Genomic DNA, 25,879 nt, shown 5'->3' with positions numbered 1-25,879 from the left:
CTCATCATGTTATGTTGCCCTTTATCAAGAGATTTTTCATTACTGAAGTAAAGGTTAAAATAACATGAATCAGACCTTCTCTCCTAAAGATGCTATACTTCTAGTTGACCTGTTTAGCTTCAAAGTCATTTTTCTAGACTGAGGTAAATCTGCAGTGGCTTACTTGCAGTAATCCAAAGGGGGTTTTACAGCAGCAGGTTGCAGGACTCTGTTAAGACTATAGACAGCAGTGAATGTTTTGGACTGGGGCCTAGAACTCAGTGCTATAGATACTTAAACATGTTACATAAGGCTTCTATCACACCTTCAGTTTGCCATGCTTTGTTTGGACATTAAACACACTGATATTTTTGTTGACAGCATGAGTAATGCATCTCAATGTCATGTTTTGAATGCAGGAGCTCATAGTGATAATCATAAGACATATGTAGGAGTTTCCTGAATGAACATTGGCCATCTTTGGCCAGGCATGGATGACTTTAACATTCATTCTGCCGAACAATATCATTTCCAACAATACCACAATATCCTGTATAATGTATCATATTTAGGGGCGCCTCTACATGGACCGGACTTAATGTGTCCCTCAGGGTGAATGTGATATTATTAAAAAAATATTAAAGAGGAAGTTTCTGCTCCTCTGTTTTCATCAGCACACGTGCTAAAGAGAGGAGAGAAGGTTTTTTTCTTTTTCTCTGCCGACTCTCTGAAAGGTCAACCAGGAAGAAAAGCCTTTAACTACATCTTTCCACTGAGCTGTTTAACAGTCGTCTTGATAATGCAGCATCCATCTCTGCCATCAATCATTTGCTCGCTGTGTGGGATGAAAACAGTGCATTCAAACTTTCAGACGGTTACAGTCTGTTTTTCTTTCCTAAGTGAGGATGTTTCATCTCATATACAGAGATGAAGATAAAGAAGTTAATTCCATTATGCAAAATGTGTGCTCAAAAGTACCTACCACAGAATCATTAAAGTAAGGTTTCAGTTGTTTATTAATCATTTAGTTTTAATTCAAGAAAGTTTCAGTTAGTTTTGTTAACATTTAGAGTATTTGCATTGCTTTCCTTAGGCAGATCATTCATTTAATCTAGTTTAAACATCTCCTTGTTAAAGATATGACAGAATTGTCATCTAAGGATATAAAGGCGATGAAAACTGGCTACAACTCATCCATGGAGTCTATCGTCTTGTGTTTGTATTAAAACCTTACACCGAGCACTTCATGCAAGGTTGATAAGACAGCGTTTCATATTATTTCTTCTTATTCATATAAGTCGTCCAAACCAAACACAAGCGGAGAAGTGGCTCTGTATAAAACCTGACATTTACCATGTTCCAGGAAAGGTGCCCAAAAATCTACCATGTAAAATAATTGAAATGCCAAACCATATCACATTTCCATTCCCTCACTTTTTTTTACCAGCCACACTAGTTTTATTTAAATTCATCAAAGGCCACGTTTGAAAATTAATGCTGTTTTTCCACTAAGACAAGGGAAAGAAAATTCATCCCTTTACCTCCCAAATCGTGAGATGAAATGAGTAAGGACGGACGGCTACGTAAAGGTTCTACAGTCTATGACTGCGACACGTGGCAATGATTAGCAGAGGTTTAAAACCATAAATGCATGAAGTGTAAATGCTTGACTAGTGTGACTGCATGGACGGTGTTTGGTGCACTTGGATAGTAATAAATTGACTTTGCATATACACGTTGCAGCTGAGGTGCTCAGTCAAAAGGATTCCTCTGGAGAACTGCTCATTGTTGGACTACCGTGACCCCTAAAAACTGTGATTGGTCATTGATGTCCAACTCTGTCTTTGATGACATGCTGGATGAATATGACAAATGTATGCATCAGTAAGCTTCCAATGCATGACCTGTAACACATGTGGGGATTTGGTGCTGGTCTTTATGTGGAGCAACTCCACTCAGGGCTTCATCTTTAACATTCAGAGTCAAGGAATCACACCAGCTCTTGTTTCAGTGTTTTTTCCTCAGTGAGGATGCAGATTTTCAAACACTTCCACCATGGGCTAAAACAAAAACTGACAACATCACCTTTCCACCTTCTTGAAAATATGTCATGTTGAAGATGTTTTCTCTGCTTGTTTTCCAGAATTGACTGTGCAGGGATCTTGAAGCTGCGTAATTCAGACATCGAGCTCCGCAAAGGGGAAACCGACATTGGCCGTAAAAACACCCGCGTGAGGTTGGTGTTTCGAGTCCACATCAACCAGCCCAATGGCAGGACGGTTTCTCTACAGGCTTCTTCAAACCCGATTGAATGCTGTAAGTCACACGCTCAGAAGTGAATTCACAAACTGGCATACCTTTTCCATTGGCTCTCCACTTCAGCAAAAGGTGGCATCTATTGTTGTAATCCAATAAACTGAGAGCTACATTTTATTAGCTGCTGGACAAAACTCAGCGCCTTTGCACCCTGTAAGCTTTATATGATCAAAGTCATTTGCCAAAGCAATAGATGTATTGTACATGATGCCAGACACACGTGTTATCTATCCCAACCCACTTTTTATGACTAAATGCACAAATTGGTCCGACTTCCCCATTAGCACAGGTTTCTCAAGGGTCATTTTCAAGCCCCAGTTTTTGGCACGGTTGAATGAGTGCATTGAAAGAGCCCTCTGTTTCTTTGTTATTCATTTGTGTATGTAGGTGTGATGTTATTTGCACCCAAGGAAGCCAATTAATGTTAGATGGTGAGACAGAGCTGGCATCAGAATTTATGGTCCTGAGTGGATGTTAATCCAAGTTGATGAAACATTACAGAGAGGGTTATTCAGTGAACTTAGTTTTCTTAGTGCTTTTGTTAGCTTGTTATAAAATTAAGCTTTGGAATAAGACATGCTCTTCCATGAGGTAATAACTAAATATGACCGTGTCATCGGCTTTGATTGGCTTTGGATTTAATCATCTAGTCCCATTGGCTCAAGGTTAGTAGCAAGTCTCCTATTAGGCAGTAGAGACAGGTGGTTAGCTGAAGGCGAAATAATGGAAAACAATAAGAGTTTAGGCATGAAAATATCATTTTGTACACTATCTGTATTTCCAACGTCATTCACAAGGCAGCTGTTGGCGTAAGTCCTCTAAGCTAGGGGTCATGAAATCATCATTGTAAAGTTGATAAGCCTGTTTTCCTAACCAAGAACTGCTGTTTTACTGGATATGTGCTGGACTTGTGCTTCTTGGAGTGGATGGAGATCAGGCAGTGAGCTCACACACTGTACATAAATGCATGTGTGCTTCCCTCAAACAGCCCAGCGCTCGGCCCAGGAGCTTCCCTTGGTGGAGAAGCAGAGTATGGACAGCTCCCCTGCAACTGGAGGCAAAATGGTTCTCCTCAGTGGCCTCAACTTTCTCCCTGACTCCAAGGTGGTGTTTGTGGAGAAGGCCCAGGGTAAGCTGCTTCCACCACGCCATGTTTACCCCCTCTCAGTTTCCCCCCTGTGATATCTCTTTCAAATGTGTCTCTCCCTCGGCCTCAGTCTTTTCCTCAGTCGCTCCTCCCGTCAAAATAGAGCGAGCCCTGCCAGAGAGCCACATGTGGTGTGCATTAAGCCACTATATTTTTAACCAAAGTGTATTTACATTTGCTGAAGTTTCCATTGCCTGTTCATTGGTGCTCGCCACAAGTTAAGGAATGAATCACAACCAGGGCATGTGCAACGTCTCTTTCTCTCACTTTCCCTCTCTCCCTTGCTGTCTCTTTCCTCCTGAATCCTTTGCTTTTGACATTCAACCCTCTCAGGTACTATTACTGCTCTCCCACCCATTCTTGCAGAAAGTCACCATGGCTGAATGTCACTGACTCATCACTGAGAGGCTATTTCTTAGTTTGTGTGCAGATTTTCAGCCATGCATTTCCTCCCTGTGTGGGAGTGAGAAATGGTAAAGAAGCAACTGATCAAGTTTGCAAGGGAATGATCATTTCCTTCATTGAACCCACTAACTCGAACCAAAGGTCGAGGGATACTGCACTAATCTGCTGAGAGACAATGCTGGCGGCTAATGATGAGGGCAACAAGTGTGAAAGGTTTTCTTTATGAGAGCACAGGAAGATATTCTCCAGCTCTAACACAGCTTATCATTTCATTAGTCATATATTTTATAACGTCTGATGAGAGCTTGTGTTGATAAACCCTAAATTCACAAACCAAAGCAGAGAAATGATATCAGACAAAAAAAAAAAATCCCTCATAAATGTATTTTCATGCATGATTGAAGGAATAAGTTTAGCTTCAGTATGAAGTCATGCACACATATTCATTCATTTTAAGCTCAGGGTTTTTTTTTTCCCTTACATGGAGCAATTTATTAATGCGTTATATATAAAGAAAGATAAAGATGATAGTTAAGTGTATATTACAAAAAAAGGAAGAGAAAAACACGCAATTAATCATGACTATTTATGTTTATGTTCAAACCACAAAACGCTGCAACACCGTCAAGTATCTGCTCATACATAATTGCACACAAGTCCTTACATCTGTGCACAAAGGCCAGGTAAAAAAGTGTCACAGACTCTGTCTGTAAACATGAAAGAAACAGTCGTTCATGTTCATTTTTTTTAATTTTTGTGCACGAAGAGTGCTTTACAAAAAGGAAAAATGAGACATGACTGCATGACAGGAGAATGTTGGGAGATTACCAAAGCTACAACAATAGCAACGACGACAGCAACGCTGACAAAAGACCAACAAACAGAACAACAAGGCAACAAAAAGAAAACAGGAACAGAAATAAAACTAAACAAAAAATTTAAAAAAGAGAGAAAAAACTAAACAAAATAATTCAATAAATAAAGAAGTATATAAATAAATAAATAAATAAATAAGAAATGCTGTTGTACAGTGAATTACTTCCTCATACATCAGTGTACATTTGTACACAGGCTTGATACACAAGATTAACAAACTATGTCTATAAACATAAAAAAAAAAACGTTATAGGTGCATATGTCTCTCAGAAAAAGACCCACTTCCTCCCAAAACACACATTTGTTGGTGTACCTGTGACCCCTTAAAGCTTCAGTCCATCCAACACTGAGACACTATGGTGGTTCAGATGAGAACACTTAGTTTGGAAAATAAATTATTTAATCTGCAATTAATTCTTGAGTAGTTTGTCATTAGATCAACAGCTCACTCTGAAATGTGTTTCATTGTGTCTTTTTTTATTTGTTTTTAACATTAGAAATGATTTTAAGAAGAATACAAGCCAGTAAACTACACATATTCCTCCTCTTAACACTTCCTGTACATCCTGCAGATTTGAGTGCACTCTGAAGCTCACCTTAGGGGTTAATGGATGGGCTGAGATGGGCTGAGGGGAGGTGGATGGACTTGGTAATATGGGGTCTCCCTCCTCCTGGCTTTACTTAGTCATGGAGGGGGATCCCCTGGAGAGGAAAGCCCATTCATACACAACACCTCTGCCTCACCACCCTCAGCTATTTGAGACTCATGACCCCTTCTGAGTAGTATTTCCCTTTCTTTAACCCCCCCCTCTCTTCCTCTCTGTCTACCTTGGTTTCTCTGTTTTCACTCCTGATCTTTTTTACCTCTATCCTCAATACCCGTTAAAGACATTAGCTGGTGTGAAGCTGGGTTCTAGCGGGATCCCCTCACTTGTGTGTGCCATGGACATTTCAGTGGTTTGTTTTTCTGCCTTTGTGGTGTCCTGAAGGAGAGAGGAGGAGGTTGTCTGTCTACTACTTAGTCTGCTTTTATGTAAACTTTAATGACCCACCACTTCCAGGGTCTCCTAAGTCAGAAAGCCCATTACAGACAGAGCTACGCACTTTACACACATGCACACACAGGAACACATACATCACTCACTAATGGCAACTATCTATGAGCGAGTATGAACGTGGAAAAGTACTTATGTCCAAATATACTGCAAAATATTGTCTTTTGGCATTTTCATCAGAGAATCCTGCTGTTTTCATGAAGGTTCTCTGACTTAACATTTATCTGGTTGTTGATTTAGAAGGACTGAACTGGGATAAAGGAAAATAAATCCAATAAAATTATTATTACAGTACAGATTTATTCTATTACTTTTTTCTTTTATATTCTTCTGGTAAAGTTCAGGACTAAAAGCCCCCTTAAATTACAGATTCTTGCACCGCAATAATTACTACCAGCAGAAATGTGCTTTCACGCACAGTCAGACACACACATGAGCTCTTTGTAGAGCACCAACACCAATCAGTGCTTTAGCCACAATGGTAACAGCCATTACTGTGGCTGGCAGCAAAAGGTCAGGGCAGCTGCGCACTTTCCAATATTGACTCCAATAAACACCTTCCAGAAAATTCCACAAATCCTAAAGAGCAACAGACGTTTTTTGAGTGTCCAAATCTAAGTTCTGTAAAACGATGAAATCCTTCAAGTTGAGTCAGAGGGAGATCACATACAACACAAAGCCTAATGGTACCAGTAAGTCAGCTATAGATCATACATTCATGTTTATCTGGTTGGAGATTACATTTGGATATTATTGTGCTGTTATTGGAATAGAAGATGAATTGGAGAGCCTTTGAAAAACTTGATACCATGCGTTTTCCCTCTATTGGTTTTCGCTGCCACTTAAATCTTCCTCTCCTTCTCCCTGACTTGTTTTGATTGTCTCTCTGTCCCCCCTGAGAGGTCCCCAGTATCAAGTGAGCAGAGCTCACCGCTGTTCCAACTACAGGTGACCTTAAGGCACCTTGAAAAAATAATTACTTCTTATTTTCAAATGCCACATCCATCCCCACTGCTCCACTCGTTCACCCACAGGATAACTGATGCAAAACTCAGTGCTTCCTCTGCTTGCGTATTTGTGTTTGTTGTTGTGCATGTGTGTGTGTGTGTGCACCACCGCTGCTGGCCTGCGGGCCTGTTTGCGTTGTTCAGTAGGAAGTGTTTTCAGTGAGTCATTCGCAAGGGATTCCCTGTAGAGGGGTGAAACGGAAAAGACAAGACCCTGAGAGGGAACATAGAAGGAAGGGGATGAGGGGAGGAAAGGAGGGGAAGATTGAAGGTACAAAAACATAACTTCCTTAGAAATGCTGCTTTTGACCTTAATTACTGACATTCAGGCAGAGCAGTGATCATGCCAGGATTTTGATTGGTTTAGTGGAGAAAGGCCAAGTGTCAGATCAATTTCCATGGGTCCTGACACAACGTTTTATATACTCGTGACTTTTATAAATGAGGTTCATTTATCCCTTTGGAGGATGATTCAGCATAACTGCGCCTCATTTTTGGGTTTATCACACAAAACGCTTAACCAACAGCAAATTAACCAGACTGTAGCCGGATAATGATAGACTAAAGAACCTTGAGTCCAAATTTTTTTTCCTGCTGAAATGTAAACAAACCTCTCAACACTAATTATTGCTGACATTTAATTCTAATAGACCTTAAGTTGTTTCTCTCTCTCTTTGCAGAGGAGACTACCCTTTACGTAGCCACAGTGTTGGCATGTTTGAATCTTTCCATCTTCTTTCGCATTGTTCAATCCGACTGTTATTCTGTTATGTGTTAAGGTTGTGTCAATTATTTGGTTTGCCCAAACCGCTCTTTTGGCAAAGGAGTTGGAGCACATACCTGGCGCACCTATTGCAGCGTGTGTTCTGGCTTGCCCTGCTTTCCATGGACGGAATGAGGGCTACAGGCAGGGAAAATAGAGACAGACAGACAGACAAACAGAGAGAGAGAGTGCTGGGGAAAGCCTCCACTCTGACTCAGGGGGGGAGGTGAGGGAATTCCCTGGTGTGCGCGATAGTTTTTACATCTGGTGGGATTGGAGCGTTGCCTGGAGCTCGGCAGCACCACACAGCCTGGGCTGCAGCAGGGAGAAGTCTGGTCTTCTTTACCTCTACTCGAGGCTAAGCTCACAGCCAAGAATAAGGGAACTCTGAGCTACAGTATAATCTGTAACATTAGGACAGCACGTCCATAACACCCTGAGGCTAGTACTTTACTCGTGCTGAGAATCCTCAGCAACAGGCTGAAGTATTTGGATTCATGATCCGAGGAATGCTGGCCTCACAGACAGTGATCGGTTCATTCAAAGACTGTTTATACTTGGTTGAACACCTTTACCTCGGGCAAGTCTAAACTTTGATGAAGCGGTCGATGTATTGTACTCCTAGCGATATGTCTAGACTGCCCTTTGTCTTTAGTCTAGAATAACCTGCATAATATTGGCGCAAAGATTTGGAACTATGGCAGCTTGAGGTAAACCTCCACACCTGTTTCAGGGAGAGACTAGACAGGTATGACTAACACCATCCCGTCTAATAAAGATAGTATAATGTGCCAAAATCAATCATAAAGTATATTAGTTGTGGTTCTCTCTAGATTCAGGGCATAACCTCATACCATCCCTTGGACACCCCCATTTTTAAGGGCGTATTTATAGGAACCTTATGCGTTTTAGCCTTGAGAGGAGGAAACATACCAACACATATTACTGCCCTCAGGATTCACATGTACTGTACAATGTTTCAATGTGTTTGTCTGTTAAACCAGTAGTGTCCTGTTATGGGATGAAGCTTACATTCCATAGGGCTAAAAGCTGACGCGTTGATTTCTCTCAGGATGTAAAGACTCATCAGAAACAGGCAAGAGTGCCATTTTGGAATTCTTTTGCTTTGGGCACGTCGATGCCTCAGAGGAGTTAGTTGAATCATATCAGTATTCATAACAGAAAGATGTCTAGATTGTCCTGTGGCCTCCACCCTCTCTCCAGACTTGTCTGAACAGGGCATCGTCAGTGTGTAAGTGGTTCAGATCAGACAGTATTTTCCATGGCCCATTCAGAAGAAGGTCTTAAGGAATGCCCTCCCACAAATATAAATCTCTCTTGGTTAAAGTTGCTTTAGGCATTGGTCTTATTTGTCTCCAAACTATTAAAGTACAAATAGTTAAAGGACTTCTTCACCTGCTCTCCTCTTCATGCATTTAATTTAAAGGTTTGTCAAACACAAGTCTTACTTTCACCCTCTGTGACATACCGGGCAACACACCATGCAGAGCACCGCACCTTGATGTCTACCCTAGGAACATAAATATTGTAGAATTGTAAAAGTCTGGATGATGTTCCAGCCACTCGTTCTCAGTCTTTAGATCATTTTCAGACTCAATGCCACACAGCTGGAGTCTTGATAAAAGGATAAAACCAGACTCTACTGGCCAGCGTTCTCCTCAGCCTGCACCCACGGGTCAACTCAGCTCATGCTTTCCCTGTAATACACCAAGAAGAACTCACTTCCTGACTATAAACCCATCGCAAATTCACTGTCAGGTCATAATTTATACAGAAGCTTTTTTCGGTTTGAAGCGGATCCACCTTTCTCCAATTTCACCAGTCCTCAGATTGGCAGAGGTCAGGTCCTGTAGGGCGGAAAGCAGCTGCATCTCTTGGATCGGTCATGGGGGAACCCCTTTAGCCTTTTGTCTGTGCTCCTCATTCAACAACATTGTATTTCAGCAAAATGTTGTGCAAACTTACTAAATATCGCCACTTTAAGCAGGAGCAGCAGAGAGCTGCTAAAACAGAATACAAACTTGCAATATGTAAACAGGAAGGAGACAAAAATACTCCTGAAAATAATTTATGAAAAGCAGATATAGTTGCTAAATACATCTGTGTTCTTTCACACATCAACCTCCGCAATTATATTTTCCATTCTCAGACTGATACAGTGAAGTTGTTGTGCACGAAACAACACTTTATGAAGGGAAAAATCATTGAGGACTGTCAGGAAGGAAAGTCAAACCTGTAAGGTTAAGGTGAGGACAAAGACGTCATTACTCAACGGTTCTCGGTTTCAGATTTTTGCAGAACGTGGCCTGCATATAACCCCAGGTATTACTAGCTTAGGAATAGAGCTGGCATCTTCAGTGGCTGTTTGCTGTCTGATGTTTACACCAATTGCAGGTGAAAAAAGTATTCTCTACAACTTCATTATTGAAATATAATTGAAACAAAATTTTGACAAATAAGAAGACTAAGTTTTACAGCAACAGCTACACTGTTGCTGTGTTGTCACCATGCACAACTACATTATACTGTATGTTGTCAAGCATTGTAGGAAAGATGACTCGTAGCAGCCTCACCCTACATTTGCTCTAATTGCCTGATGAATGTTGGTATTAGTCTTTTGTGGATCTCATTTGCACAAGTGAGTCATGCAGCCCAGCAGACAGATGGTTGGTTTACCTTCAAGGGCAAGCCTAAGAATAAGTGTCTACTTCTCTGTCTGGTTCAACATGTCCATTTGTTTCTGTGCGGCTGGGTCTTGCTGATGTTGCTGCAGACACAGTTCCTACACCACCTATTGTTTTCTACTTTCCTCTCTCGCCATTCAAGTTGAAGGCCAGCACAAAGGTAGAGGATACTGTGCCTACATGTGTTTGCAACCGCGTGTGTGCATTGCGAGTGGGTGGAAGCTGCGCGAAGGCGGAGGTGTTGTCGGGAACAGAAGCTTTTTGCAGATGTTGCAGGGAAGAAAGAGTGAGTGGAAAGTTCTGTGGTTATCAGTTGTTCTTGCGAAGGTATGCCACATGTGGCCACATCCCAGAGCAGTCTCAGTTTCAGATTCGCTTAGTCTGATGGAGCAATGATTGAACAGTTTGGAGGAATAAAACAACTTAGGGGTGTAAAAGGTGAGAGAAGAAGATCAGGAGGAAGGGAGAGAGAAAAGTGGAAGACAAGTTTGAAAAAGTTGATTACTAAAGGAGGCTGGGGTTGACGTTTTAGTCTAAGGTTTCCCTCTTGGAGTGTCTCCCAGTGCGGAGGCGGTCGAGATTCCCTCTTGGATCCCCAGACGTAACATGAGGAACGCTCATCTTTGTTTGTCTCTTTCTCTGACCTTCTCCCTGCCTCTGCTCACTTCAACCGCCCTTCTGTGCTCTTTGCCACTTCACTGCACTGTTTGTGCCACTTCATCCCAGTCCCCTGCCACACACTCAGTATCAGTGCTCTGCCTCACAGTAAACGAGTCCTACAGGCAGAATATCCTGCCTCTTTTTCCCTGTCTTCTACATTATCTCCATGAGAGCTGTGTACATTTCTCCATATGCAACTCTTATTTCCCTCAGTTCAAATAGAGCGCCCTTATCTGGTCTGTCCCCTTCTGTTTTTCTCCTTTCCTGGGTTTAATATGGCCATTTTGGAAAGAGATATCTACTGATGTTCACTCCCTGAATAATAAAGCTGACCACCCGCCCCCACTTCCACAGCTCACCAATAATAAGCCAACCGTTACTGGGAGCCTTTATTCTTTAATGGTCTACATGATGTGAAAAACATAAAGCTTCCAGAGCAGCAGAGACTTCTGTTATCAGTTATTTGGAAACTGACTCTGATTATCTTATCTGATGGCTTCCTGTCCCAGAAGTAAAGCGCAGCAATTCAGCAACCATATTCCTGTATCCATAAAGACACAGCTGCTCCTCACCCCTTGCTAACACAGAAGCTGCGCCACGCCAGTGCCCATGCTACTGCCTCACGTGGTGTGCCACTGACACAAAGGCTGTTCTGTGTCACTTCTATTTCTGACAGTCTTAATGAGTCATCTGTTCTGCAAAAAAAAAAAAAATGGCACAGTGGTCGCTGCTGATTGCCGTAGCAGAGCCCAGAACGTCTGTTAGTTAAGGTGTGGCATGAAATCACAGAGAAAACCCGAAGAATGTGAGCTGAGCTTCTGCAGACTCCCAACAGCTGCAGCAGCTCACAGGCCTTTTTATTGCAAGAGCAGCCAGGGAAACCTCCTCACCGCTGCGAGATGGAGATGAGAAGAGAGAACAAACAGAAACTGCTGCTTTTTGAGATTTCACACAGCAGAGATAAGAAAAGAAAAACAGAGAAACATGGTATCCAGTGAAAGATTCAAAGACAAAACAGTGACAATTCAAAATGGACTTTGTCATTTTTTTATTTAGATTTTTGATGAAATGTGAAAAATTCACTCTCCATACATTGTGTAGCTACCATAGTCAGTATTAAATATGGATGTAGTATCCATGACGTCACCCCTCTGTTTCTGAAGAGCTGGTTCGAGGCCAATCGTGTGGCTACCATCGAGCGATTGTGAAGTAAAGAGGCGGGCTTTGAGCCTCCTGGCCAACAGCTACAGTGTTCCCGGCTGTCAATCAAGTCAGCTGAGCCTCTCATTGGAAGACTTGTATCTCAATATCTAAGAAATTACCGTGTTATGAATAAATTCACCCTCCTACAGTGTGTGCCGATCCAGAAATGAGCTATCCAGACTACACTCGTTTTTTGAACCAGGCTGTAAACATCAATCAATCAATCAATCAATCAATCTTTATTTGTATAGCGCCAAATCACAACAAACGTTATCTCAAGACGCTTTTACAAACAGAGCAGGTCTACACCACTCTATGTCAAATTATGAACAGAGACCCAACACCAAGACAGGGTAAGACTCAGTCTGACCCCACCTTAATCCATCATGAGCATTGCACATCGCAGTATTTAGCTAGTTACAGTGGAGAGGACAAACTTCCTTTTAACAGGCAGAAACCTCAGGCAGAACCAGACTCATGTTAGACAGCCATCATGCCTCGACTGAGTTGGGTCTGGAAAGACAGATAGAGGGGAGTAAGAGAGAGAGGTGATAGTGATGAGACGAGTCGTAGAAGTTGTTGCCGCTGGAGTCCAGCACGTCCGTATCAGCTGGTGTCCAGATCGTCCGCAGCAGGAGGACGTCTACGGCAGCTCAGAGGAACCTACGAGACAAGGGAGCTCAGGGACTCCAGAAAGGTCTATGGTTAGTAACTTTAATGGGACAGGCAGAGTTAAAGTAAGTGATGAGGGGGTTGGGGGGAAGGGGGTGAGATAGGATCCCAGTGTGTCAGTGTGCCAGTTCCCCCGGCAGTCTAGGCCTATAGCAGCATGACAAAAGCTGGTCCAAGCCTGATCCAGCTCTAACTATAAGATTTATCAAAAAAGAAAGTTTTAAGTCTACTCTTAAAAGTGGAGAGGGTGTCTGCCTCCCGGACCCTGACTGGTAGATGATTCCAAAGGAGAGGGGCCTGATAACTGAAGGTTCTACCTCCCACACTACTTTTAGAGATTTTAGGTACAACTAGCAAGCCTGCATGTTGGGAGCGTAGAGTTCTAGAGGGGTAATAGGGCACTATGAGCTCTTTAAGATACGAGGGTGCCTGATTTTTAAGGGCATGTTTATTTCTGCTGTAAAGATCGTCTTCTTTGAATTAGTGTGTATGTGGTTTCCTGTACTTCCGGAGCCAGCCTCAAGTGGATCCTCGATGAACTGCAGTCTTTAGTACTTCCGCTTTGGACTCATATTTTCAGACCAGAGGTTGCCGCTTGGTAGCTAGATAGAAATGAGCCATTCACACCCATAGACTGTAAATAAAAATGGACAGCGTTGCTCCGCCTCTTCCCGTTGTACAGTTCTGAAGCCAAAAAATCCCTCTCCTGGGCGCAGCCATTGTGCAGCCAGAGCCTGTGAAGCCTTTGTAATAAGCTCCGCCCTACAGCGTAGTGTCACAAGACGCTGTGTGTCGTTTGAAGTTTCGTTCTACGGCGGCTGTGAATCAAAGGAAACAGGAAGTAAAACCCTGTCTTTTAATCTCTAATAACTAACGAAAAAGAAACTCTTCAGAAAAAAGAGGCCTTGAGCACAAAACAGTCAAATTATAACTACATATCACCACAGCATACGGATGTGAGAAACATTCGTACGATGTGTATTTATTTTTTAAAGTTTGACGGATTTTTTGACCTATACTGCAGCCAGCCACCAGGGGGCAGTCACACTGCTGAAAGCCTCACCACCAGGGCTGTATCCGGCACGCTTGTTCACACCATAGCAGTATTCTGAACCAGGCTGTTAACATGTGATAATCTGCTGTGATAACCCTTGCATTTTAACATGGGTGTAAATGGGGCTTCCAAAGCCTTTCGGGCCATCCCCAGGTGGACATTTGAGGTACTGCACTTTGTCGTCCGGCGGTTGCCACTTGGATGCAGCACAGCCTGAACAGTTGCCTTTAACAAGCCTCTGTGTCAAGACAGATAGCCCTTCATTGTTTGGGGATTTAGGGTGGCCATCCTGAAATCAAGGGAGGCCCCGTGCCACCCCTGGCTAACTAACTGGATCCACTCACATGCATGCATAGAAATATGACCAGTTACAGATTAAAGCAGGGGACTATAATGGGTTAGCATCTGATCATGCAGAATCAAACAATGATCTGCAAGGTATCTCATGGAATTTGTAGGTTAGCCAGTAGGTTAGCTCTTCTCTTCTGTTGCCCCCAAATGGTGGAATGAATTGGCCAACTCCATTCGATCTGCAGAGTCCCTCTCTACTTTCCAAAGACAGCTAAAGACCCAGCTCTTTAGGAAGCACTATGCACTTAGCTAGACTGTTCTCCACTGTTGTCCCCAGTGGCAGATCATGTCTTCCAGCTACGATTGACTCGCACTGTCCTGCTCTACTCTGGGAATCTGTGTTCAGGTCTTGAGTGACCCAGCACTTGGTACTTTGGTCATTATTGTGGTGATGTTAATTGTTGATGATGATAATGGAAGGTCTTAAATTGTTTGGTTGCTTTATTGTAGATGTTCCTTATTTTGAAAAAATAAATAAAAAAAATCATTATTTATTTTTGTGCATTGCCTTTACACTGCTTGGCAGTCCCTGCACCCAAATTGACTTGAAGCACTTTGTTACTCTTACTGATCTTGTTTCCTCTTGTCTAGATCTTTGCTTGTGTTGTTCTTGTTCCCGTATGTACGTCGCTTTGGATAAAAGCGTCTGCTAAATGACATTGTAACATTGTAACATTGTAAATGTTAATGAATGGCTGTCAACCAATTATCACAATCTTGACATATTGTTAGATTGAGAATTTGCTAGTGCACATTTCTTCTTCACTGATATGTTGATTATCTTCCAGTTTTCCTAACAGCCATTGAAGGCCACTCATGTCAATCATTAGCCATGCTTAATGCTTAATATTTGATTCTTCTGTCCATAGATGGCCATCACCTGTGGGAAACAGAAGCCAAAGTTGACAAGGATTCCTTCAAATCAGTAAGTGCACTTCACTGACATGACTAAAATGTTCCTTCCGTCTTCAGTCCCTCCTTCCCTTGACACTTTCCCGACTCTGTCTCCTCCTCATCTGCCCCTTGAATGATGTAACCTTTGCTAAGGCATTGCTTTAAGATGATTAGGCCATGCAATCCTGAATGGAATTTTCACAAAATCTCAGAGAGTAAACAGCAGCTGTCATTTTGTTTTTTGCACTTGAAACACACACAAAGACACACACACACGCACACACAAATACCGAAATTAAAGCATACTTAAACACGCACACACTCTCGTCCAAACCCAGCCCTCCAAGCATAGCCAGACGTTTAGTTCACAGTGAAGTGTTGTGGTGCGGTGAATTGGACTTAAACACCTCGTCAGTGCCGGGCTCGTACAGCCAAGAGTGGATTACAGCCGTTCTCTTACCTGCTGCTTTTCATGAGAGCCGTAATGAGAAAATAAACCAGTGTGCTCATTTAACCGACGTCGACTCACACATTCAGATTGTTAATATAAAACCAAGTGAAAGGGAATCGTCAAGAGAGGGAATGAAGCAAATGTTGTTGTACGTGTCGCAGAAAGCTGATTGTGCTCTGGAGTTAATTAAGACTTCACTGAGGTTCGTTAAGTTTGCTTTCACTGAAGAAAATAAAGCAAAGAATCTCCAGAAACCGGTTTGCTTGTGCGTGATGACTGTATGTTTTGAATTGCCGATGCCTTTCATCAGCAGTTACTCACACTCCCCTCGCATGCCCCTCGTTTTCAGGAAACTAACCGAGGCAATTTACCCTTGCACATGGGCTAAAACAAACCACGTTAATCTAAATACTGCAACTTGAGGGTGTTTGGTTTCTCCTCGTCGCTGCTGTTATTTCACTCAGGTAAATGACTTTGTTGCATCAGGAGGGTGAATATGGACTCCTGTGTCTAATTGGCCTGTAGGGCTGGCTGATGTGCATTGGCTGATGTCCCAGATGCTGGAAAATTAGCGGGCATGCGAGGCAGTGTGTGGGGGCGAGGTTGATGAAAGACAAATACAGCAGTGTGTTTATTTGTAGGTCCAACAAACAAGTTCAGGAGATGGTGAGAGAGCGCTGGCCTTCCTCTTATGTCAGTTGCCTCCAGACTACCTTAAATAGCTCCACCCTGCCCGCCTCACTGTGTTTTTATTACCGTCTAGAGCATGCTCACTTTCATTGGTCAGGAAAGAAAGGAAAAGCCATGTGCGCACACACACTCAATCAGCCACCTGCATGCTTTCTTTGTTGTCATCTGGAGTGCAGACCCGGGCTGAGGATGCAGACCCCCTCACCTCCAACCCTCCACTGTGATGAGCAACAAAAACCTGCTTCCTGTCAGAGTGCCCCACTGTGGCCTGTTCAGGCCCCCACAAATTAGACACCAACACTCAGACAAATCCTCTACAAGTTCCCTTGTCATAGAGAGAGCAGTCAAAAGTTCACATCAGTCCGTACTTGCCTTGGTCTAGCCTGGGGGGGACATGCGAGCTGCTCCACAGGGATGCGTGGCTGTGCAAACAAATAAGATGGCTACCTCTTACGCTGTATGGGGACAAAGCTGATGCCCTGGGGTTCTCCTTAGAGACAAACACAGGCACTGGACCAACCTCAGGGGCTCTAATCATGCGTCTACACAGTCCAGACGAGCTCATTTAGACCAGGTCCCAGTCCAGCCTCTAGCAAAACAGTACACTAAGTGCACACCAGCTGCAAAATAAACACAGGTGTTGATTAATTTACCACACATGAAACCAGAAGAGCTAAAGAAGTGTTTTTATTGGTGATATTATGAGCTGTCTGATCTCATTCAGGTGAAATATCTTACGTTATGTTGTTTATTTGTTTTAGAGTTCCCTCGTGGTGGAGATCCCACCGTACAGGAACCAGAGAATATCCAGTCCCGTGCAGGTTAACTTCTACGTCTGCAATGGCAAGAGGAAGAGGAGCCAATACCAGCGCTTCACCTACCTGCCTCCTAATGGTAATCATCACTTACTACTTTCATTACCACTGACATTGAAATAAACTCTAAACAAGCGGCACACTTTACATAATCAAGTAGAGTATTTCTCCTGGCCTTGACATCCATCCACTGAAGTTTACTACAGCTGTCAACATGTCATGTGAAATTTGGACTCGTCTTTGCTTGGTGTTTTTGACACTTTTATGCCTGGCACCGCTCGGCCTCAGCCCACGAGCCAAAGCAGAAGATGTGAGGTGTGTTTATTCAATAGTGAGACCGCGTTCCCCAGCGATGAGGTGTACCTGCTGAGTGACAGCGCCTCCGAGCGCTGTTGATGAAGAAAAGTCAATCCCCCGGCGACCTGACTTTCACACCCCGCCTCACACAATGCCCCCCCCCTGGTTCACTCACACACCTATGAATGTGCAAACACACAGCCCAGCACGAGCACATACACCACCTTAGTGCATCTACCAGGCAGAGCTTCAGCCTGTCATTCATGTAGCAACCTGAAAACCTAGGAATACCTTCCTCTGATGTGTGTTTATCATGTGTCCTTGGCCTCAGTGTTTATAGACGGCTTTCACGCTGGAATTTGAAGAATGTATTGCTGAGAGTTTGGAGAAGAGTTCAGCCTCAAAATTAGATTGTGAGGTATTGACTTTTCTCAATGGGTGCAGGTGAAATATCAGCGATGGTATCACTTTCAACCACCCGACTACAGGACTTTATTTTTATCTTCATGCATACAGAGAAAGGTTGACAGAGCATGTTTGCTCTAAGATTGGCAAAACAACTTCACAAAACCAATGTTTCTGTCACCTGAACAATACTTGAAGACAATTCAGTGATGCTCTCACTTTAGGGATTCCAACCAGCAACCTTCCAACCCCGTCATGATGACCAGTGAGATCCATTAGATCCAAACAATGGTATCTTGTTTTCATTGATCAGTGTCTAATGGCTTTAATGCTGCTGGGATAGCATACTCTGTGTTTTGAGTCCATAGCTGTTAACAAGATGTGACTTTTAGATTCTCAGCAGATGTATTTATGGCCGCAGGAGATAAGTGATTAGGATTTTGGAAGAGGCTCTGAGAGAAAGTAGATCAGGGCAGAGGCCCTATTTGGAGATGCTTGATTATATGGAGGAAGGAGTGCATTATGGGTAACTAGACCAGCGCTGGGGCAGACAAACTATGGCCATATATAGCATATCCATTTCATATACTGCGTGTTTACGAAGAAAAGACAGAGAGAGAGAGAGAGTGGGGGGAGAGGGAGAAAGAGATGTGCTGTGCATCTCTAAGTCATTTCCCTGAGCGTAAACACGACTCTAATTAAAAGACGACTCGTTGTGTTCCCTCTTTCTCTGCCAAGTAAACCACAAGTACAGTGTGGACCACACAAGCAGGGATGATGTGTCCTCAAAGGAGCAAAATTAACTCACAAGTGTTATAACCAAAGAGACAATGAATCACAAGACTTTGGGGGTTCTATTTTGAGATTTATCACGCATTAAAAACACACAATGCACTTTTTCTCAATACAAATATTCAGTCTTCAAAGCAGAGGCCGAACTGCTCTTTTGTACAAGTTAAGAGTGCTGTCAGACAAGATACATGGGCGTCTCCATTTATTTCCTGTTAGATTAAGTCCAATTAGTGTCATGAGCAGAGCAAGTGCAGGCTGTATGGTATAGCCTGATGAAAAACTGCAGACTTTCAGTTCATTTTTTTAAATTTAAATGTCAATAAAAACACATTTGTAATTGCAGTAACCTGTTTCTCTTTTTTGAGATAGCAAAAAGCATAGAACAAAAGATAGCTAGCTGGCATTAAGACTAATCAGCTCTCACTGGTTCATAAAAGATTACTGTATACATGTTATAATCAGTGTAAACAGACCCTCTGTGGTAATGATGACTGTTATACATTCACGGTTTCAATACAGCAACAGAAAACAAGGAAATCCTTCTCAGGCTGTTTGCTTTTGAGGGTTTCAGTGTGTGTGTGTGTGCGTGTGCGTGTGTGTCAACACTGAGAGAGAAACGACTAACACTGTGGCCAGGTACCCAGGGTGGGCCGGGGAGGAGAACACCCACACACACACACACACACACACACACACACACACATTCACACTTACACACACACGGTTGTCAACAGGTTTTTGCTCGCTTGTATGAAAAGACTCTTCCGGCCCGCTGTCCCACTTCAAGCACAGTTGTGGTCACTGACGTTGTTTAGAGAGAACATTTCTTTCACACCCTGGTGTCTGTTCGTCTATAAAAGGCAAGCCCAGGCCCTAAAATAACCCAACTTGTTTGAAACAGCGGAAGGATGAAGCAAACACTCTCTGGGACACAGATGCTCACGAAAACCACCTTTATTTTCCATTCAGGTCATGTGACCTTTTTGTTGAAAGTGCAGTTGACACCTGTTATGTCCAATCACCGATGCATTTAAAGACCAAAATAAATAAATGAAAAGTGAGATCCAAAATGATGTCTGTTACATACACTCATAAAGACAATGGAAACAAAGACATGTTCTCCAAGCTTCATCCTGTATCTGACATGTAATTCATATGAAAAACACAGTGTAGTTAGACACTGTAACTGCTTTCTAGTAAAGACAAATTATCTTTAGGGAAGGACAGGGGTGTGTCCAGACTTTTTTAACTGGGGTGGCCCATCTGGAGTACTGACATAGGCACATATGCAGGGGTGGCCAGGATGTGTGTGTATACCCAAATAAATAGCATTCAATCTCACTGTCTTCAATATTCACTTTAATCACTATTATTTGATTATGGTTGTTAGAGTCCTGTGTTTCATTTTTAACTTTAAAAAGTAAGACAACAGAATAATGAAAGATAAATCTTCTACTTAGAACAGGGCTTCCCAAACATATCAGTCCAAAGACTCGTGACCCCCACTGTCCCTCAAAGTGATTTAATGTGGCTTCATTTAGCTGGTCTGCAGAAAATGACCGTACCTATATGAGCATGTGTCTCCTGTGCTGCTATGAATGAACCTGCTGCTACTGATGCTTTTGATAATTAACTGTTCACTAACTCTAAACTTAGGAGTCATCTGGAAACAAAGACAGGCAGAAAACTCATTACATATTCTATTTTCAAGGTTTTATATCAAGTTTAGCTACTATTTTTGTCAATATTTTTTATTACAAATAAATACAATTTACTATTTTTCGATCATTTTTGTCATTCAACTTTTTTATTGCATTTTTTTCAGTATTGCTTTGTTCACCACAAGTTAACAAATAATATGATAATACTAATAATAAAGAAATAATAGTAATCATATAATTAACAGTACAAACAAAAAGGAAGATAAACATAATAAAACAAGGTAAATAAACAAAAACTAATTATAATGGTGATAAATATTTTGAGATAACTTTAAAAAAAATCATTCTGGAAGACATCACACGACCCCACATTTGTGTCTCGCAACCCCCCAGGGGGTCCCGACCCACTCTTTGGGAACCCCAGACTTAGAAGACGGTTGTCCAAAAATGTCTGAAATACGGAGAAAAGCCACATTAAAAAGGACATAATCAATCAATCAATCAATCAATCAATCAATCTTTATCTGTATAGCGCCAAATCACAACAAACGTTATCTCAAGACGCTTTTACAAACATAGGAGGTCTAGACCACTCTATGTCAAATTATGAACAGAGACCCAACACCAAGACAGGGTAAGACTCAGTCTGACCCCACCTTAATCCATCATGAGCATTGCACATCGCAGTATTTAGGTAGTTACAGTGGAGAGGAAAAACTTCCTTTTAACAGGCAGAAACCTCAGGCAGAACCAGACTCATGTTAGACAGCCATCATGCCTCAACTGAGTTGGGTCTGGAAAGACAGATAGAGGGGAGTAAGAGAGAGAGGTGATAGTGATGAGACGAGTTGTAGAAGCTGTTGCCGCTGGAGTCCAGCACGTCCGTATCAGCTGGAGTCCAGATCGTCCACAGCAGGAGGACGTCTACGGCAGCTCAGAGGAATCTACGAGACAATGGAGCTCAGGGACTCCAGAAAGGTCTATGGTTAGTAACTTTAATGGGACAGGCAGAGTTAAAGTAAGTGATGAAGGGGTTGGGGGGAAGAAGGTGAGCTAGGATCCCAGTGTGTCAGTTTGCCAGTTCCCCCGGCAGTCTAGGCCTATAGCAGCATGACAAAAGCTGGTCCAAGCCTGATCCAGCTCTATCTATAAGCTTTATCAAAAAGGAAAGTTTTAAGTCTACTCTTAAAAGTGGAGAGGGTGTCTGCCTCCCGGACCCTGACTGGTAGATGATTCCAAAGGAGAGGGGCCTGATAACTGAAGGTTCTACCTCCCATACTACTTTTAGAGATTTTAGGTACAACTAGCAAGCCTGCATGTTGGGAGCGTAGAGTTCTAGAGGGGTAATAGGGCACTATGAGCTCTTTAAGATACGAGGGTGCCTGATTTTTAAGGGCTTTGTAGGTTAAAAGAAGGATTTTAAATTCTATTCTACATTTTATTGGGAGCCAGTGTAGAGAAGCTAACACTGGAGATGTCAGTAATGTTCAATTTTCAGTTGGTTAGTTTCTAAATTTAAGGTGAAGCTGCCCAGCCAATGGATCAAGCTGACATCTGCTGTTGGGATATACCATCAGCAGCAATTGTGGTCTGCTTGTCAAGCATAAGTGCTCGTCTGGGATGTTGAGATGTACATACAGAACAAATGTCCATGTCTGGCTCCCGGAATGAGTCTCCCTTTTCCAAGTTCTCGTCCAATCATTCTTGCGTGAGAGGGGATGTAACGTGTTGCTCTGCAAATAAGAAACAGTTTTTTACCAACCACATGAAACAACAAATGCCAAAAAAAAAGTGCTGGCAATGACCGAAGCTAGAACGAAGAACTTCTCGGAACCCCTTTATTTTTACAGGCCGTTTGGAGATTCCTCAGTAATATCAAGTTCTATTCTTAACGCAAACGGCTGCCCGCTCCCCCCCGCTGCATTGGTTTGTGGTTGGATTTGAAGAGCGGAGAGTCAGAAACATGTACTCTGACACATATAGGAAAAGTTGACGAACCACACATTGTTCTTTTTTTTTCTAAATATTTGAATAGTCATGTTTTTTCCCAAAACTGGACAAAGACTGGGCTGTTTCTGCCATGTCTTCAGCTCTGGGTTTAGTCAGCTCAACAGATACTGGGTGACCAGATTGGCTACACAGTAGGACATGGTGCACCAGGTACCTTTGAGTTAATGAATCACCACCTGCTCCATGTTAAATGTCACTGCAGATTCATGCTGTTTAAGAAGATGACTTAAGCACTCCTACAGCAAGAAATCTCAGATTTTATCCTAGTAGCACAGTAATGTCATATCCCAGCCAACAGGCGTTAGATATAAGGATCAGACACATTCTGATCCCCCAATCACTGCTGCTCCATGACTATCATTTTTACATTGCATATATTATCTCAGCCTTTCTAATGAAATGCATTGATAGACGCAGACACACATGTCCTGATTCCCGTTCTACTCAGAGGAAACAATTGCTCAATGAAATACCCAGATCAAGCCTGATGACTTTAATACAAGCAGACAGAGGGGGAACTGCCAGGGATAGAGAGAAAACCATATGCAGAACATCAACTGTCTGTGGGCCATAACCCACAGGTTGGGAGGAAATAAAAGCCAGCTGAAGTTGGGACTCGCCTTGTGAATCTGTTTTCTCACTCCACATACAAATTGGAAAAGAGACACACAGTAGGATCAAGCTAGAGGGAGACCACTGTTTATATATGTGTAGCAGAGGAGGGAGAATCTTTGAAATAAAGTGGTGATTTTTAAAGAAGGCCATTTGTCCAACATTGCTGGGTTTTCTTTTGCGAGTCTTGCTCAAAGCTGGGGGACTGATAAGGAGAAAGGCTGACAAAAGCACACCTGACCCTTCCATCTGGATTACAAAGTATATCCACAAAGGATAACAGTACAGAAGCACTTCTGAGCTTCTGCTGATTCATTTTTTATTTCTAAATTATCTCTTTATGTTGGTTGGTCTGAGACAGGAACATAATGTGACTTGTAACTCTAGATTTGTCGAAAGGCTAAGAAAGGAAGTCCAGAGAAAGCCACAATTAGAAACAATTTTCTACTCTTATGCTTTTGCTAATCTTTGCTATGAATCACTTCAAACCTGCACAAATGGTAAAGATCAATGGGATAAAACTTGACATCTCAATTAAGACCTCAAAGCCTTGGCCTTTTGCAGGCTCTTGCGTAGCTGCCTGAGTACGATGTTAAATACGTATTAGTAATGTCAGATCTATCACGGCTAACCATAATTCAAGGTTGTGACTTTTTTTTAACAGGATTTTTTACAGTAAAAGGTCAAAATAAGTTTCAGCACACAGAAAACAAGGCAGCTGTTGATTTAAACAAGGATTGGGAAAATGATCAAACTTGTTTATGTCATTTTCACATGATAACTCTCACTGAGCGAACCATGCACACTTAGGAGAATGCAGGGAGGAGGAAGAGAACCACTGAGGGAGATGATTGTGGATGTTGTGTGTGCACCATGTGCCCTGCACATTATTCCCCCGGCTGTTGAGAAAGGCCTGGAATCATGGGACTTGCCTTACGACGCTCCCCCAGACACCAGGCCTGGTCCCTGGGCTCTGAAAGCAGACAGGGTTGACGTAAATGTGCTCCCTGCTCTGCGTTGTCGCTGCATTGTAGCTTAGTACTCAAGAGGCTGCAGGCATGTCCTCTCAGATGTGCCTACGAAAATAATAACACATTGAAAACAGCCTGTGTTTGCACACGAATGCTTCAGACCTTTGATATACAGCTTGTGCTTTAAGCTCAAAGGTTCTAAACAGGTTCTAAACACATAGTTGAGACAGAAATCTTGTTCATATTGACATGTGTACGCCTTTGAGTCGATGTCACTTGGGGTAAGTTTAGCCAAAACCTCTTAATGGTTGGCATCAAACGCTCACCACACCCATTAACACATTTTAACAATGTGCAGAAATAGAAACAGTGCGCCCATTGTGACTCAGAAGCCTTTGCTATGCATCTGGGTGTCTTAACACTGCCCTATTAGTTTTGTGCTGGCACAGTCAGTGCATGTGTACTTTCATAAAAACTGACCGGCAAGTTTTTCAACGTGGATCCATCTCCATCACTCAACCCAGGCAATGTAATCCTGTTTTGAAATGTTCAGTTTTCAATAACAACTCATGACAGCAAACAGGAAGCAAATGATACCTGTCAGTCAGGACTAATCAGGAAACAGTGCAGACGGTCTGCCCTGGATTAGAAACTGGAAGAGCAGCAAGATGATCAAGTGGGGTCACAGCACTCTCCTGCATTAGCTGAGGCCTGAAGCTTCTGAAACCACAGGAGCAGCTCTTCAGCCTTTTAAGGAGCTCAGGCGGCCTAATCAAAATCAAATCATCTCCTTTTTTCACTCTCCCCACTATCTTTGGTCCTGAGAGAAACAATTATTTCTGCAGCGTGGAGGAAACCTCGGGGTCCTTGAGCAGCAGCAGCAACAGCAGCAGCCCAGCACTTTAAAGTAGTCTTTTATTGCATATCAGAGCTGGAGGATAGTCCAAAGAAAATAGGTCTTATTCATTATTAGAGCCAGCTGTGGCTTTCCACACTGATGACTCATCCATTTTTCTTTCCCCCCTATTCTTTCGCTTTTTTTCATGGTGTGGTAAAGAGGGGAGGGAGGCCCGAGGGTTTTTTTGTTAGAGAGCTCAGCCAAGTTGACACAGCGCCCAAATCCACTGGTGGTTGTTTGTTTGGATTATGGAGGGTATTGCTGCCGCAATTATGCCTGCTCACTGCTTTACTCAGCCTGACTCGTGCACTCACTGAGCCACGTGGACTCCCTGCACGTTTTTTAATATCTGCACCTTTCTTTCTACTTTTTCCCCCCAGTGCCGATAATAAAGACAGAACCCAGTGATGAATATGATTCTCTGGGGACTGCAAGACTGCCAATGCATTCAAAGCCCTATTACAGCCAGCCCAGGCTCACTCCCATCATGCCTGTTGCCGATCCTGATGCCTGCTTGGTTGGTGGCTACCCTCCCTGCCCGCCCCGTCATGCTGCCATGCCATCGCCATCTCCCAGCTCCAGCCCAACCCTGCATGACCTGTCCCCTGTGGTGTACACCAAGTGCCTCCCCAACAGCCCGACCCATGCGGCACCACCAGGCTCTGTGGTACCCCCAATCCAAGAGACCCCTGGCTGTCCAAGCCTTGGCCACTCAGCATCACCAGACCACAACACTTCCCTTGGTATGCTCCATTCCCAGGGCAGCCCCAACCACCTCAACAGTCCAGGGCCTCATGGTTACCATCCAATCTATGCCAACAGCAGTCCCTCATCATCCCCGGTATCCCATCCATCCACTCCCGGGGCATCAGCAGAGAGCCCATTCGTTCAGGCCTACAGCCCCAGTCAGGCCCAGGCAGCAGCCAGCTCACCAAGCCTGTTACCTGAAGATGCCAGTCCCCCTGTCACCGTCAAACAGGAGCCCCAGGAACTGGACCAGATGTACCTAGATGATGGTGAGTAAAGAGGAGCAAGGTGTACCTATACTCTTGGCAAATCTCCAGTTGCTAATCATTGGAGTAATGGAAGGCTTTTGGTTTTTCTAGATGAAAGCTTCTATTTATGAGCTCTTTGTCCAGGCTAAAAGCAGCTGTTCACGTAGCACATTACATTTTTTAGCACCTTTTTCT

The 25,879-nt window shown here is 43.0% G+C and overlaps 1 protein-coding gene and 1 long non-coding RNA gene across 2 annotated transcripts in view; one reads left to right on the top strand and one right to left on the bottom strand.

Annotated features, from left to right (window-relative positions):
• LOC117822367 (nuclear factor of activated T-cells, cytoplasmic 1-like) overlaps positions 1 to 25,879 on the top strand; it is a 77,698-nt gene that overhangs the window by 21,064 nt on the left and 30,755 nt on the right. Inside the window, exons 5-9 of the mRNA XM_034697062.1 lie at positions 2,123 to 2,295; positions 3,284 to 3,424; positions 15,063 to 15,118; positions 16,990 to 17,122; positions 25,070 to 25,705. Coding sequence (XP_034552953.1) covers positions 2,123 to 2,295; positions 3,284 to 3,424; positions 15,063 to 15,118; positions 16,990 to 17,122; positions 25,070 to 25,705 — 1,139 coding nt within the window. The remainder of the gene's footprint in view (positions 1 to 2,122; positions 2,296 to 3,283; positions 3,425 to 15,062; positions 15,119 to 16,989; positions 17,123 to 25,069; positions 25,706 to 25,879) is intronic.
• Positions 20,522 to 24,474, bottom strand: LOC117822368. Its single transcript, XR_004633159.1, has 3 exons — positions 24,389 to 24,474; positions 21,837 to 21,931; positions 20,522 to 20,649 (listed from the first exon to the last, which is right to left on the bottom strand). It is a non-coding gene; the product is annotated as an uncharacterized LOC117822368 (long non-coding RNA).

This window comes from Notolabrus celidotus, chromosome 12 (assembly GCF_009762535.1).
Source record: "Notolabrus celidotus isolate fNotCel1 chromosome 12, fNotCel1.pri, whole genome shotgun sequence".
Classification (NCBI taxonomy): Eukaryota; Metazoa; Chordata; class Actinopteri; order Labriformes; family Labridae; genus Notolabrus; species Notolabrus celidotus.
The sequence above is the reverse complement of the archived record's forward strand: the minus strand, read 5'-3'. Positions and strand labels throughout refer to the sequence as shown.